Source organism: Microtus pennsylvanicus, chromosome 5 (assembly GCF_037038515.1).
Source record: "Microtus pennsylvanicus isolate mMicPen1 chromosome 5, mMicPen1.hap1, whole genome shotgun sequence".
Taxonomy (NCBI): Eukaryota; Metazoa; Chordata; class Mammalia; order Rodentia; family Cricetidae; genus Microtus; species Microtus pennsylvanicus.
The window spans coordinates 106,910,770-106,925,798 of record NC_134583.1 but is presented as its reverse complement, the minus strand read 5'-3'; the positions used below and the strand labels follow the sequence as shown (position 1 = coordinate 106,925,798).

At 45.2% G+C, this 15,029-nt stretch overlaps 1 protein-coding gene across 11 annotated transcripts in view; it reads right to left on the bottom strand.

The window, feature by feature from the left end:
• Nucleotides 1-15,029, bottom strand: part of Smarca2 (SWI/SNF related BAF chromatin remodeling complex subunit ATPase 2) — a 170,454-nt gene that overhangs the window by 15,234 nt on the left and 140,191 nt on the right. For 4 of the 11 annotated variants that reach the window (XM_075973757.1, XM_075973759.1, XM_075973755.1 and 1 more), the window contains exons 28-29: nt 8,473-8,690; nt 1,491-1,544 (exon numbers count right to left, since the gene is read on the bottom strand). In XM_075973757.1, the coding sequence (XP_075829872.1) occupies nt 1,491-1,544; nt 8,473-8,690 (272 nt within the window). Of the gene's footprint in view, nt 1-1,490; nt 1,545-8,472; nt 8,691-10,470; nt 10,567-11,855; nt 11,990-12,100; nt 12,338-15,029 lie in introns of those variants that run through there. The other 7 variants (XM_075973760.1, XM_075973763.1, XM_075973762.1 and 4 more) reach the window with 4 other exon arrangements.

Here is a 15,029-nt window from a genome sequence, read left to right as displayed (position 1 = left end):
AAGCAAGGCAGACAAGACTCTTCCAACCTCTGGAAACAACCATTTAAATGTGTATTTAGTGAAAACGGATTTATCCGGGTCCTGACTGCAAAAGGTTATATCCCTCTACCCTCAGAAGGCCCAGGCAGGACATCAGAGGTTTGCAGTAGCCTTTAAAGTCATTAATCCTCTTTTTCATGGTAACAGGACTGCTTTGATGGAGGAGAGAAGGCGGAGCAAAGGGGAAAGGGACTCAGACAAATGCCTGCTCTGGGGGTGGGGTGGGGGGCAGGGCAGGTGTTTAGCCTCCATTTCACCATTTAGACTCTAGGCTTCCTTTCTAGGTTCAGGCAAGTCACTTTATTATGTAAACAGCCCAGTCCTACAGAGTCACCGTTGTTGCAAGTCTGCCGGAATCCTTCCTTTCTCCTGATGATAGAGACAGAGAGAGCATCATTGGCCGTGCTCAGCAGGCACTGTGGTGTGTATGCTTTCTAGGATTGGAGGCCAACAATCCTGCTCAAGTTTCCTCTCCACAGACTTATATTTAAGGCCTTATTCTAAAAAAAAGGTCACAGATGGGGACCTGTTCATCCTGAAATACAGCATACAACCTCAGTTCTCCTCTCGTTTCTAGATCAGATCCTGCACTGATTGGGTTAGGGTTGAGGATGTAGAATACATTACTGGATCATTTGACAAAACTGAAGGACAGGAGGCAAGCACTGCAATGATAATTTCAACAAATCAGCTTGATCGAAAGGGAGGAAAATCCCACCCTCAACGTACTGATAACTCCTAACTGGGCATCCATCTCCCATCAACCAACACCATCGAAATCTAGCATCTTCAGGGAAAGAACACTTTTGATTTTCACCCAGCCGGGGCAGAGGTACATGAAAGTGAGACACACTGGCCGAGGAAGCTTAGGACTCAGCATGATGGGACGCTCAAAGGTCACAGACCCTGAAATCCAGCTCAGCCTGCGCTCGGGAGTAAATACAAGAAACACCTGCCCCTTCAACCCCCATGCTAACTGTAGTCAACTCCAGGATGCTCAGCAATATGAACATTCACCCAAGTTCATGTTACACACAACAGGTCCCCTCGAGTGCTTGGAGTACTGGGCGTTAAGCTTTAACACCTGGGTAACACGGAATGACAAGGTCCATAGGGCACACCAGGATGAGGGGCAGATGGGGCAGAGGAGGCAGAGACCTACCTCTGAGGTGCTGCAGGCTTGGCAGGCCAGATGGCTCCTGCCAGCTTTGTAAGGTACGCATGTACAGGTGGGCTCTTCCAGGTGAGCACACTGCACAGTGGCCTCAAAAGCAGAGCAGGTATTTACGAACATGTGTGCCTGCAACCCCATCCCAAGGAGAGGCGACTGGGGGCAGGGGAGCGGTGACTAGGTCAAGGGGTTCCCAAAGACCAAGTCTATGCATTGGCTTGCTTTGTGTACCAAAGGATACCTGTGTTTAGAGACATGGGAATATAAGGCAGGTCCTGACCTGTTTCCTTCTATTTCCAACTGAGAATTACAGGGCACCTTCTCCACGTTACACCTGCGGCAGAGTAAAAAGAACACTAGAGTCAGAAGACCTGTGTCCTCCTCCCAGCCCAGCCCCTTCCTCAGGCTGGGTGACCTGGAGCAATTAATCTGAGAGTCAGCCTGGTTGAGCTGATCACCACCAAGTACCATTCTGCAATGATACACATTTCTCCAACATGACGGTGGCTGGGGCATGGCTTCCCAACATCATAGGGCCCTTTCTGTGTCTCCTTGTTCCCCTGTTCCATTTCTATCCACACGTGGTATCACATTCATAGTTCCCAGAGCAGTGGAGAATGAGAAGCCACATTAGGGGTGTGTTGGTCTTGTCTGGCCTCTCATTTGTACAACAGGGATCATACTTACCAAGACAACTCCTGACTACAAACTAGATAAGGTGGTCTTGTTTACAGCGTCCACCACAGGAACGGATTCCAGGCAGCAGCCTAGATTCTGGTCATGAAATAGATGCTCCTTTCCCAGTCTCTTATTTTCAGCAGATCACTGAATAAGCACTCTTGACTGAGAGTGGATTTGAGCCACTCGCTGAGGGTTACCTGACAGTTCTGGACACTAACACACAGGTGGCCTTCTGTGTGGGAGCAGAGGAAGGGTAATCAGGTGGGTGGGTAACGCCTTGGGAAGCCCTCCATCCCTCCATCCCATCCGGGTTATGCTCTAGAACAAACTAACCATCTCCTGCGGCAGACCCAAGCCGGCCCACCTCTGCACGACCACTGCTTGCTTCACCCACAGAAGGAGACAACTGGCCAGGGTCAGGCATCACTACACAGAGGAGGTATGAGAGTGCATGCAAAACTCCAAATATACAGCATTAACCAGGATGTCTGAAATCCAGGTGAGGACGGGGAGGGCCACACTGGAAACCAAAGTTGTAAGGTTCACAACACAGAAATCTACTTTTCCAAAGTCTGAAATCTGGAGGCTCTTAAAGAACAGGAAGACATGGTTAGATTTAGATACGGGCCTCAGAGAGAAGGCAGGGCAGCAAGAGATGAGAGGCTGGCCTCCCACACGTGGGAGCGGCAGTCGTTCCAGGGTCTCGGGGAGACAGTGTGTGAAGATGCAGGAGGAGGCTTGCCTTAGAGACCCTATGTGGGGAGGGAACTTTGTATCTGAGTGTTAAAGAGAGGTGCGGAAAGGGACGTTGTTTTCTATTTGGGACTTCTGGTTGATGACAATGGCACACCAAAGCAGACATAGGTCTGCTCAGAAGGCCCAGCAGCCGAAGGAGAGGAAATACTGTCTTTTTTTATTCTTGTGTTTTTTTTTAAAAAAAGTGTCATTATGATGACTGTTCCCGTCAAAAAACAACAACAAACCTCAGTGCCTCTGGGCTGTGGTGTTAGTGGGGCTCTCTTGATTCTGCCTTCCTCCACTTCCTGCCTACAGCAGCAGCCCACACCTGTCTTCCCTGCATGGGCAGAGCAGAGGCAGGAGAGATAACTGGGATGAGGACCCTATGGCTAGCCTGAGCAGTCCATCGCTGGAACTCAAAACAGTAAACTTCATCATAGATCAAATTACCACTAAGGGCTTATTAAAATCGGAACGGGATGCGGGGGATACATGTCCAGGAAGGTAGGACCTGCCTTGCCTCTTGCACTGTCTGGTAGCACTGTAGCCTCGAATTGGACTAGCCAAGCAGAATCTCCTGCCTTCCCTATTGCTTCATGCCATCATTAGAGCTGGACCTCAGGTCTGCATCCCCAGATGGCAGGTCTCACGGAATGTACCTTCAAGTCATGTACATGTTCGACAAAAAAATTCAAAGTACAAATGCATATTCTGCTTCCAGATTCTTGGGATTTTATTAGTTTGCTTTTTTGTTGACATTATTGTTAGGGTTTTTTTGTTGTTGTTTTGTTTTGTTTGAAACAGGGTCTCATGATGTTGCCTGGCCTGGCCTCACTCTGGATATCCTTGTGCCTCAGCCTCCTAGGTCCGGTTAACAAGTGTGTGCACCATACACCACTGTTTCCAGATTTTTCAGGGATGAGTACACAGGTTTGAAAAGCAAGGTATAAGAAAAATCAAGCAGAGGCTCCTGATAGGAGAGTTGATTTAAAAAAAAAAAAAAAGGAATGTATCAAGGTGCTTCAAATAAGTTCAAGTTCAGCCGCAAACAAACTAGATCCTGAAAGGGTAGATTGCTTCTGCTAACCATGTGTAGGAAACCGCAGACGGTGGAGATGGAGGCAGAGGTTGGAGAGTAGCAAATATCCCTGTTTTGAAATGAGAAATGAAACCCGAGACTGTAAGTCTTCATGTTGACCCTTGTTGAGAACTTAGACTAAATTCCTCAGAGGCCAGGGGGCTACTTAGCAAAGATAAATAACATCATTAAGAACTAGCAGGGGGTGTCTTTGAAAGAGCCCTGGCAGGCAGGCTAACCTCATTTCACTTTTTCAGCAGGGTTTCTAGGTTGATAGATGGGAAAGGCTACCAACGCGGAGTATTTGGTTGTAGTCTTTCCTGATAACCTTGAGAAGGGACAGATGAATGTGGGTGACTTGATAGGTTGGCCACGTGAATTCAATGGGCACTTGACCAACTTCAAGGATTACTGGTCAATATATTCACATCAACCCGCACCGATGGCAAGGGCAAGAAACAGAGACTTGTCCTGGTTCCTTTGCAAACATGTGAGCAATAGTTTATGTCACATCTTAGGCTTACAGAAAAATAAAACAAAAAAACAAAACCTTAGGAAGACAAGCAAATACTTGTTTAAAGAACAAGAAGCAAGCAACGTTAATGATAAGAGCGAAGACTGCAGGATGAAGTTGCACTGAGCTAGTGAACTCAGTATATAGTGGTTGAGCAATAGCACCGCTTATTAGCTCAAGGCCAAACTTAGCAGCTATTGAGAAAAGACCTGCACGGTGTGGGTGTTACGTGTCCAACATCAGCGGGTTCTGTGTCAAGGACGCTGGAGAAGGCAAAGAAGCTCTTGAGCCATGTGCAGAGAACAGTGGTGTCCAGAATGAGCAAGCCAGCGACCCCATCCTCTCAGGTGCATGTTTCAGATAGGGCAACACAAGAGTTGAATGCGTCTAAGGAGGGATCTAAGTGTCGCTCGGGGAAATAAAAGGGTATGTTTCTACTTGAAGAATGTGATCCTGGGCTGGAGAGCCAGTTTAGAACCATTTTAAAAGGGCATTTCATGAAACGAGTCTGGATGTAGTCTCTGAAAAGTCTGTAGAATAAACAGCTAAGATTCGGTGGGCAGGATTTAAACATGGCAAAGGACTACCCTATCTAAGCCGATCCTGCAGCATCAAAAAGTTCCTCCTGAAACTGTGTCCCATGTGGGATCCATATCTGCAGGCTGGAGGACTTTCCGTCACCAGTACTGCTGTATCCAAGTCACCGGAAACCAGACCAGGCAGAGCCAAAGCCCAGAACTTCAAGGCTGTCCCTAGGAACCTGTCATCCCGGTAACTGGAGGCTGTTTCCTGCGACTTGAAAGAGCTTTGCTAGGCCAGGCATCACCTTATTTTTCCACGGCAGCTCAGGGTAGAGGTGCAATGGAAGATGAATCCTTTCCAAAGAAACAAGAGTGTCCCGGGCCAAACAGTTATAGAGGGCGAGATGGGAGCTTTAAAGGCCTTCAAAACGAGAAGACAAAGTATGCCCACCAAGCCAAAACAAAGCCTTTGGTACAACTTGAGATAAAGGTTTTCTATTCGGGAGAAATAACAAGAGAGGAACCAGTAGCCATGGCCTTGTACTACCTAACCACCGTCCGTTTGTGAGTCACACAGTCGATGGCTCTTCGGGGTCACATTTTTAAACTGTCATGCTTGGAAATACAAAGCAATAAATAAACACATAAATTATTATGTTAAGTCTTTGTGGAAATATCAAGCCACATCTGTCCCAGAATTGTGCAAGGACATTTAAACAACTGTTCTCGAGAGCTAATTAATTTTTCTTCTGTATCACTTAAATAGAGATGGAGGTCTCACGCGCAATATACTGCCCCACTACATGACCATCGGGACCCAAATGCTGGATGGGTTTAGTGCAGGGAGCATTTTTTCTTTAGGTGGGCTGCATTACTGTATTAGTAACTGACTCTAATGCTGGAGAAACCTCAACACAGCAAGATGTACATTTTTTTCCCCAGTAGGTTTTCTAAAATGAACCAAAAATATGACACTGGTATCTAATTAAGGCCCTCCTAATTTGAGCGCCTCCTACTTGAGAACCAAATTTGGTAAGAGAAATACATAATATAAATAGAGTCCGTTGCTTTTTCTAGAAGATCACTGGCATGAAGTATACACGGAACATGCAGTGGTGGAAATTTAGCATACAATCTCCAGAAAGTACCTAAAAATGCAGGAACTAACAAAAATGAGTCTTAGGAGGGCACTTTTCAAGGAGAACGCGATAAGCAAATAAATACAGCCAGGAAAAGAGGAACGGCCATTAAATATCCACATGCTGTAGTATTTAGATAGCCTCTGCCTACAGTACAACTAGAGGCATGCTCAGTAGCCAGTTCTGGTGAAACCGCAGTTTCTGTTTCTGGCACTAAAACCATGGAAACCAGTATCAGCAAGGACACTTTCTTCTCTGGGCTCCGAGGTCCCTTCACCTGCTTGATTAACTGCAAGCAGTCTGAAAGTTTGATTATTAATCACTAAACTATTCAAAGAATCTGGGGTTATATTAACTGCCCAGGACAACAACGCTAGAGGCTAGGGAAGGGATCATTCTGCTGTGTGCACCCGGAAACTGAGGATCAGAGAAGTTAAAGAGTCTGCCAGCTCAGGGACACCAGAGTCAAGGTTTAAATGCAGGCAGCTGAGGCTCACGGAGCTTGTTCTGGGAGACCCTGAGCTCTGCCTCCCCCGAAATAAAGGAGTTACGTTCAGGTTCACATAGCTCTGTAGGTTGAGAATGGACTCCGGGGAAGTCTGTGGTGGTCATGTACACCAGGATGTCACAAAGGCAGCCAGCAGGCAATGTAAACAAGCTATGCAAAGCCCGTCAACAACAGGCAGCTCATGCTCCATACTGGCGGTAGGGATGGTGACAGCTGAGATCACCCATGAGCAGCAGGTGGGGAGAATAGTCATTTCTTCCCTCCTGCTGAGCCCCCCACTCCCGAAAATTGGACAGATGCTGCCAGATTTTTAAGTTTTTCCAAAGGGGGGGGATTGGTCTTGACAGAAACGAAGCATTATGAACTTGCCTCCCCAACAACATAAAGCCAAACCAAACAATCTGCTCGCAACATGAGTAGGTGCTGACCCCATAGGCGATTAAAGGCAATGGCATCAACGACCACTACTCAAAGGCCCAGTATTAAAATCTCCACAGAGTCCCTCAGTCCCTCTTAGTGTTCCAGCAGAGCCAGGTTAACTCAGGAAGCAATGTGACCATCAAAGGCCTGCCAGAGACCCAGGCACATCTGGTCAGAAAACAGATGTTAGACTCTCCTGACAGAATGGCGGAAGAAGTGAGAGGTTTGGGCAGCTCCCTATGTAGCTGCAATTTCCTCACAGCAGAGATCCATATGAGGTGTAAACCGGGGCTGAACATAAAACCTTCAGAGTTACCAATCCTTGGTTCGGACAAACAAACAAACAAACAAATAATTCAAGCCTAACTCCAGGTCAAGAGTGGACGTGGGGTCAAGTTTCGCTCAATGGATTGTCAGTGAGCATCATTGCACCAAGAAGATGCGGGCTGTGCTTTGGGCCACTTCAGGATAGGTAAAAAGATGCCCGCTTCTTCAAAAAGAACACACTGAAGCTGGATAAACATGGGAGCGCGGAGGCTTGTTTGGTCGAGAGAGACAGGAAATTTTGACCCCAAAGGGACCTTGCTCCTCCTGTCCCCATCACGGTTTGGGAAAACGCCACACAGTCAGAGAGGCTTAAGAGCGAAATTCCTGATGGAAAGTTGTTTTTTTTTTTTAAACTTTTTTTGCTACTTAATTTTTCCAGCTACTTCTTCCTGACTGCCATGTAATACACCAAAGCTAGGAGGAAAAACCCAAATCACAATTCAGCCCTTCTCGGGCCATTCAGCAGGAGCACAGAACGGGAGCGCCTGTTGGAAATGGATGGTCTCTGAGAACTGACATCTATGACCATGCAATTTAGACAGCAGAGATGCCTGCTTCCAGTGGAAATAAGAGAGGGCTTTCGAAGGAAAATACCACTGCTTCAAAGGAAAGCCATAGCCAGGGAGCCAAATCGACCAACTCCAACGGAGCCAAACTGGTGAACTAGCACAGGGATGAATGGCAATCTGAAGTGTCTCCGCCTCAGTCCCCAAATAATTAAGTTCACTGTTTAAAGTGGTCTTGCCTGTGTCCAGCACCGCCTTCTTATTGGCCACACCCAAGAAGTCCATGGAAGATGAGCAAATTTGCGGAAACACCACTCTGAGTACATATAGCGGTAATACAAGAGAGAAGACAGCTCCCTGAAATGCTCCAAACCCAGGCATTAGAAGGAGAGAAGCACAATAATTTTGTACAGGTATCTCCTTCTTTTTTTTCTTTTGTTGAACAGTGCCTTTATTAACGTAAAAGATTTACCTTAAATACATCAGTAAGTCTTTTTTTTAAACAAGTTTACTTAAAAAAAAAAACCCAAACAAACAAAAAACAAACTTCATCCCATCACCTCAAGACCTCCCTCAGCAGAGCTCCCAGAGAATCCATTCCCAAACTAGATTTCTTTACAAAGTCTTCTAATATCATTTCCCATCACCTTAAACAACGCACCGCGAAACATCATACAAAATACCACTAGTGGCCATTTCTCAAGGTACAAGGCAACTGGCACCTTCCGGGACAAAACTGCAAATTAGAAAGAGCCCTGTGACCCAAGTGAGCATCTTCTTAATTCCTACCACTCATGGGCTTGGTGGAAGGGAAGGAGCCATGCACTCACCTGTCTTTGTAGTTGATCACAGTATCGATGATGGCGTTCATCTGCTTTGTTAGTTTTGGGGGATTTGGTGACAGTTTCTCAGCTGGAGGGCGGCCTCTTCTTTTCTTTGCTTTTTCCACATCTTCCTTCACAGGTTCTTTATCCACATTTCTTCGTCTTTTCCTCTTCTTCAGCCGTACTTCCTCTTCCATTTCTTCCAAATTGCCGTCTTCAATGGCCTGTTGAAGCGGAAACAAAGGAGGAAAGAGATTTAAGTAAGGAAATAACCAAGACAAACCTACCCATACCTTTACAATGTAAGAGGCAGAGACACATGTATTTTGAATAATTAGAATAAAATGAAACTCACTAAAACTAAAAGTAACCAGCCATCTATCAAGAAAGAAAGAGAGCCACCACCATACTAGATAAAATACATTTTTAACCTAAGTCTATTGTAAAGCATAAATCATTAATTTAAAAAAAAGAATGGCAGATGTTAAAGTATCTATACATTCAAGAGCTTGCATATGATTGACTCCACATAAAATTTATATCAATATAAGCAAAATACTCTAAAGGCGTCATTATTGCCAGGACAGTAATGATAAACAAAACCAGGGGCACATGAAGAAAATAAAATAATCCCCTAAGAATGTATCTCTGCAGTCACAAGAGCCCCGACCTTTAAGCTTTTACACCAATTTATTCATGAGTCACACCATAAATCAACAATTCCATCCAGATTTTTGTTCTAACGTAGAAATTAGTAAACAAGGGAACAGACGGGAAGGATGAAGCCACACTCCTTGGTAGACGCAATGAAACCACCCGATAGAGAAAACACACAACTCACAAACAGCAAAAGCACGTTTCTCCAATTACCTGCAAACGCTTGCTTTAACCCAGAGCCAGCAGCACTAATACAGAGAGATAATAAAATAGCTATAAAAACGGCCAGGTGTGAAGGGGACCTGCTCAGAAAAGGCTAAAAGAGCCACGTGACAGGACCCACAAGTTCAAACTTTTCTTTTTCTCCTGGTAAGTCTCGAAACTTATTAAGAAAAATTAAGAGACAAAAAGGAAAAAAGAAAAATAAGGGGGAAAAAAACAGACAAAAGAAAATCTGACCATGGAAAAGAAATTTTCTCTTAAAAAAATTTTTTTTAAAATGACACTTTGAGATTGCTTTCTCACACAAATAACTCGAGTTGCTGCTTGTACCTCCGGCCTCTCGCTATAGCCTCCAGTATGGAAATGCTAATCAATCCTCCCCTCTCTGAAAGAGCTCTAATCATAAGGCAATTACCTTCATTTCTCCACAGCACCAAACATGGCTAATATTTATGATCATGTGAGTATAACAATCAATATAAAGAGTGATTACAGCGCAGACATAATTTCTTTCACTTATGTACAATGCCTCCTGAAAAAGAAAGGTTTTGTGAAGAAAACCTGCTACAGAATACAACACAACCTGGCATGTTAAAAATGCCAGTGGGATAAAAAAAAAAAATGTTTCCAATGCACTCTCCAATGTGCTAATCCACAGAAACAACATGCACACAGACAGAATTTTAAGGGACGGCCTGAGCCAGGCCTTAATAATCAAAAGACATTTTCCATCACGATTCTACGGTGTTCAGATAACCACTATGAAGGAGGCGAGACCTGATGAGTTATGAAGAAAAAGGAGAAAGAAAGAAAGAAAAAAAAAGCTCCCCATTATTTCATTAATATTCATTTGCCTAAAAGCAGGACACCCACTACACAGCTAAACACACTGCAGCTAAGCAAAGAGAAGAGAGAGAAATTGTCCCGCATATCTTGGGGGCTGAACATGCTAATCATAAATACAGCATGCAAGCCCGTCAACAGTTAATGGTACTGCTCTCCTCCAGCACCCAGCTGCACACAGAAAGACGGAGAACACCGGCTTTTGATGTGTTACACACCTACACATGCCTGGGATGTAGTTTCTACTGAATCTTCAAGACGGCAACGAAAAAGGATATTTACCTTACCACTATCAGCAGGCCGGCTATCGGAAATCACAGTTAGTGGGGACAAAATTAACAAGCCAGCAAAGCAGCGAGCTGCTAGTCTCTTCATCAGCTGATCAGGAAAAAAAAGAGAGCTGGGAAAGGCTATGTTTTCATATACAAGTAATTTTATTTTACTGAAAATTTAATACTGGAAGGATTGTGGATACTCAAATCTGCTGTTTCATTCTACCTACGACCAGGCCCCAAGCCTTCCTCCTCCAGCCTGTTTTAATATTGACAACTACTTATCATATTGTTCCCCCCCTTATTATTCCAGGCGGCAGAATTAGAGATTTTAGCTCAGGTGGTTCCTGATTCTTGCTTGCATTTTAACAATTAAGCCAATAAGAAAACAAATGAATATTCAAATGTATTTTTAAAAGATTAAAGCAAGATATGCTTTTTTGTTGTATTTTATGCTTCATCTTAGTCGTTTTTTTTTTTCCTTTTTTTTTTTTCCAGAAAAGATCTGCTGCGGGTTTGGAGCAGTCTAAAACGATTTTTAACACAGGAGAAAAACACCCCCCCCCCCAAACTAGATGCATGTAAATAAGAGCGAGGTGCATGGTCTCAGCTTCCTGTATTTTAATACAGTGTTATTTTAATCTGTAAAGAAAATCCTGAATAGCTGTGACACTTCACTTTCGGTTTTCAGACTGCAAAAATTTTTCATTGTTTTTCTTTTCAGTGGGTTCCGTGCGGAGGGGGGACGTGCTGAAAAGAGTATTTCTGCTCTAACCCCCCACACACTTAATTCTGAAAAAGGGGGAGCAAAGCTTAAGCCTGGGATATTTGGACTTTAAAATCTCTGCGTCTGTGAGTACCTAAGAAGGGAAAAACAAATTAAATTGCAAACAGAACTAGTCAAACAAATTTTTATTACAGCTGCTAATACTGCAGATTCTTATTAAATTTAGGTTCTGGAGTTAACAGGAGAACACACAAAGTACTGACCATTATTCCTTTTAAATTAAGGTTTTTATGCAGGAATGCAGAGAGCTACAAAAAAAATCTTCCCTCCTCCCCAAAGACCCGGAACACATCTATATGCAGGGTTCAGGTTCTGTGGTTTCTATGGGGCTTTTTCTAATGGAAATCAATTCCCTCCATATTTCCCAATGCTTTTCGTACTTCAAGAGTTAGACTTAAGATTTCTCTTGCATGTAAGGGAAATTACGGGGGCTTCTCTGCTTAAAAAAAAAATATTTGTTAAGCTAGCTCAACGGACAACTTAGCTGGGGGGGGGGCGGTATCAAAAAAGAAAAAAAAAAGGAAGAAAAGAAACCAAACAAAAACAAAACAAAAAACTTGCTACACAATGCTAAAAGTATTACCCCCAGAAAGAATTCCCTTCCAAACCTTTTACCAGCACAATAATGAAATAAATCACAGGAGCAAACCCCCAGTTTCCGACTGGTGACGTGTTGCGCAAGAGAGCGAGCCCTAATTCAACATACAGACGGCTCCCATGCTGAACTGCCTCTAGATTTAATGAAGTGAATAGGAAGGAAGTCGGGGGAAAAAAAGTGTACAAATAAGAAATTAACACTTTCCTTCCCTACCTAAATGGTGAGGCACAACTACGGGGAAGTTTGGTGAGGTACCTCTTTCCTTAAAGGCACACTGCACTCATGTGGCTCCGGATGTCACGAAAGAACCCCATATGGTGCTAAAAAGGCCCAGCCAAGTTAAAAGAGTTAAGCATACTTCAGCCTGCGGGTGTGCGTGTGCGTGTGCGTGTGCGTGTGTGTGTGTGTGTGTGTGTGTGTGTGTGTGTGTGCGCGCGCGCGAGCGTGCCTGCCTGCTTTTTTTTTTTCCCCCTGAATGAAGCTGGAAATTACGCCTTCCTCCACTGGATGGCATCCTTCTTCCCCCCACCCCCTTCCTTTCTCGCTCTCCTTTCTTTCTTTCAATTTTGCTCAAAAGAAAAAAAAAATACGTTTTCACGAAACAGGATGTGCATGCAGAAGCAAGGGAGGGACAGGCTTGCTCTCCAATGATTCTTAAGAAAGCAGCAGTTCTGATGAAGATGGGCAGGAGGCGGCCATGCAGGAACAGCCGCTCTGGAGCAGACACTGGACGCTTGCGAGCACATGGCAGCCGCGGTAACCGGCCACACGTGCTGGCTTCCATCGCGGCTCTCTGTCATCCTGACACACGCCAACTACATCTCCCACTGAACGATGGCAGGTCTAGAAAGCAGGCATTATGCTCCTTCTCAGCCGGGGGTGGGGTGGGGGTGGGGGCTTGAGGTGGAGTTACACGTGACGTCCCCCCATCACAGCGAAGCGAATGCGCGATTGTGAATAGGTAAACAGGGGCATGTGAACAAAAAGGCAATCTGCCCATTGTTCCCACACTTGCCTCTAAATGCACCAGATAGTGTGGCAGGGCCCCCTCACCATGGTCCCCCCATCGCTAGATACATGCAGCAATTATGGGGATCACTAGACTACCAATGGGGGAAAAACAAAACAAAAGGAATGTTCTGACAGTAAGTCCGCTATTTGTTGTACCCCATCCCTAATATGAATTTCTCTTTTTCCCCTGGGTGGTGGTGGAGGCTCCTCCTTTAGGGACTCTAGTTGGGGGGGGGGGCACGAGAGGAGGGAGTGGGGGGCGTGGAGGGTGGGGGGGGCAGAAAGAATGAAAGAGAGACAGAGACAGAGAGAGACAGAGACAAGACATAAACAGAGGAGACACAAAACATACATACACACAGAAAGAGAGAGACAAGACACACACATACAGGAAGGGGGGAAAACAGGGAAGGAGGGAGGAGAGATACAGAGAAACAAGACACACATACACGGGGGGGGGGGGGGGGGAGCAGAGCCTCTGCATTAAAGAAAGGATGTGAAGAAAAACTGCAAAAAACTAAACAGCAGTGTTTATGGGGACAATTCATATCTCCAAAGCTCTGGGTAAAATCCCGAGAGGCTAAATCAGGTTCCTTCAGCCCCAAGACCCTGACCACTAGGAACACAGACATGATCCCCAAACCTGAAGAGTAATGCTAACAACCAAAATGTAGAATTTTCAGGAGAATTTACAGTTCCATCGGGAGGCACGTTCTTATAATATGAAATAGTAACAACAAAACCGTCTTTCCGTCACAGGGTGTAAGAGCGGGCGGGTGGTAGATCTCCAGACCTAGGACCTAGACCAACAGCTGAGGTTTCAATTATTATCATCTCCAAAAGCAAAGACTTAAGAAAGGTGTACATAAAACGGAATACCCTCCAGGGAAATCCTCCAGACAAATACTGCAAGCTGCCACTCACAGGACATGAGCTCAGTGATCACCTGGGCTGCAGGGTTGGGGACCATAAAGGAGCCCTGCTGTTGACAGCTGCATACAATTTGCAATGGACTTCACTTTGCTGACATGCGAATTTAAAATGGTGAGAAACAAACCTCCTGTATGCAATCTTACTAAAAGAAATGGCTTTAAAAAGCCGAATCCTCTGCATGTTGAGGAGAAGAATCCCAACAACTGCAGGCCCATGCGTGTTGCCACCGCCTCAGCACAAAGCGCGTGCTACAGGGACATTTTTGGCAGCTTTCCCATGGAACTCACATCTTTCAGTACTCTAACAGGTGGCACGTTCAGTCTTGTCCTGCCCAATGACTATAAACCCTCTCAAGAAGCTCTACTTATCCGGTTACCTCCAACCATTGTTCCTGAGGAAATGCCCACCGATGTAAGAAAATACCCACATTGAGAGCATACCTGTTCTCAGATTGCCTGTTTCCTAACAAACGCCTCGCATCGTCAAGAGATGCATTAATCTGAAGCCCAAGGAGCTCACAAAACGAGATCCTGCCCACATGATGGTAGAATGGAGACTGTGACATGATGGATGGATGGATGGATGGATGGATGGATGGATGGATGGATGGATGGATGGATAAATGGATGGATGGATAAATGGATGGATGGATGGATGGATAAATGGATGGATGGATGGATGGATGGATGGATGGATAAATGGATGGATGGATGGATGGATGGCACATTCGTTCAATGGGCAGACCCCCATTTATGGAAGACAGGCATGGGCATGGAGCCCACGTTGGTCTTGAACTGGTCATCATCCTGCCCCAGCCTCCAGAGTGCTGGGATTAAATGCATACATTCGCTTATGGCAAGCATTTGTTGTCAGACAACCTGAAAGTCACCTGTACTTGCAGCTCTCCCTGACCTGGACTAAAATGCTGGCCTTCGACCCGGATGGGAAGCAAGCAGCCGTGGCATACTGCCTTTTCTGATACAGTGAGTTTTTTTTAATTTCTGTTCAACAGCCTCAGGTCACTATGAGAGCCAAGTGAACCAAGGCATTCCCTTGGCCCGGGTGGGAGCTGGGGCGGATGCGAGGTAACAGAGGGAGCCGAGGTATGTAAGTACATCATTTCAATGTGGAATTGAAAACAGGAAAGTTAGTATAGGAAGAGGAAAAGATATCCCAGGCCACGAAATCCACGAAGAACGCACTCACAGGCAGAGTATGATGACACACACTTGTGATCTCA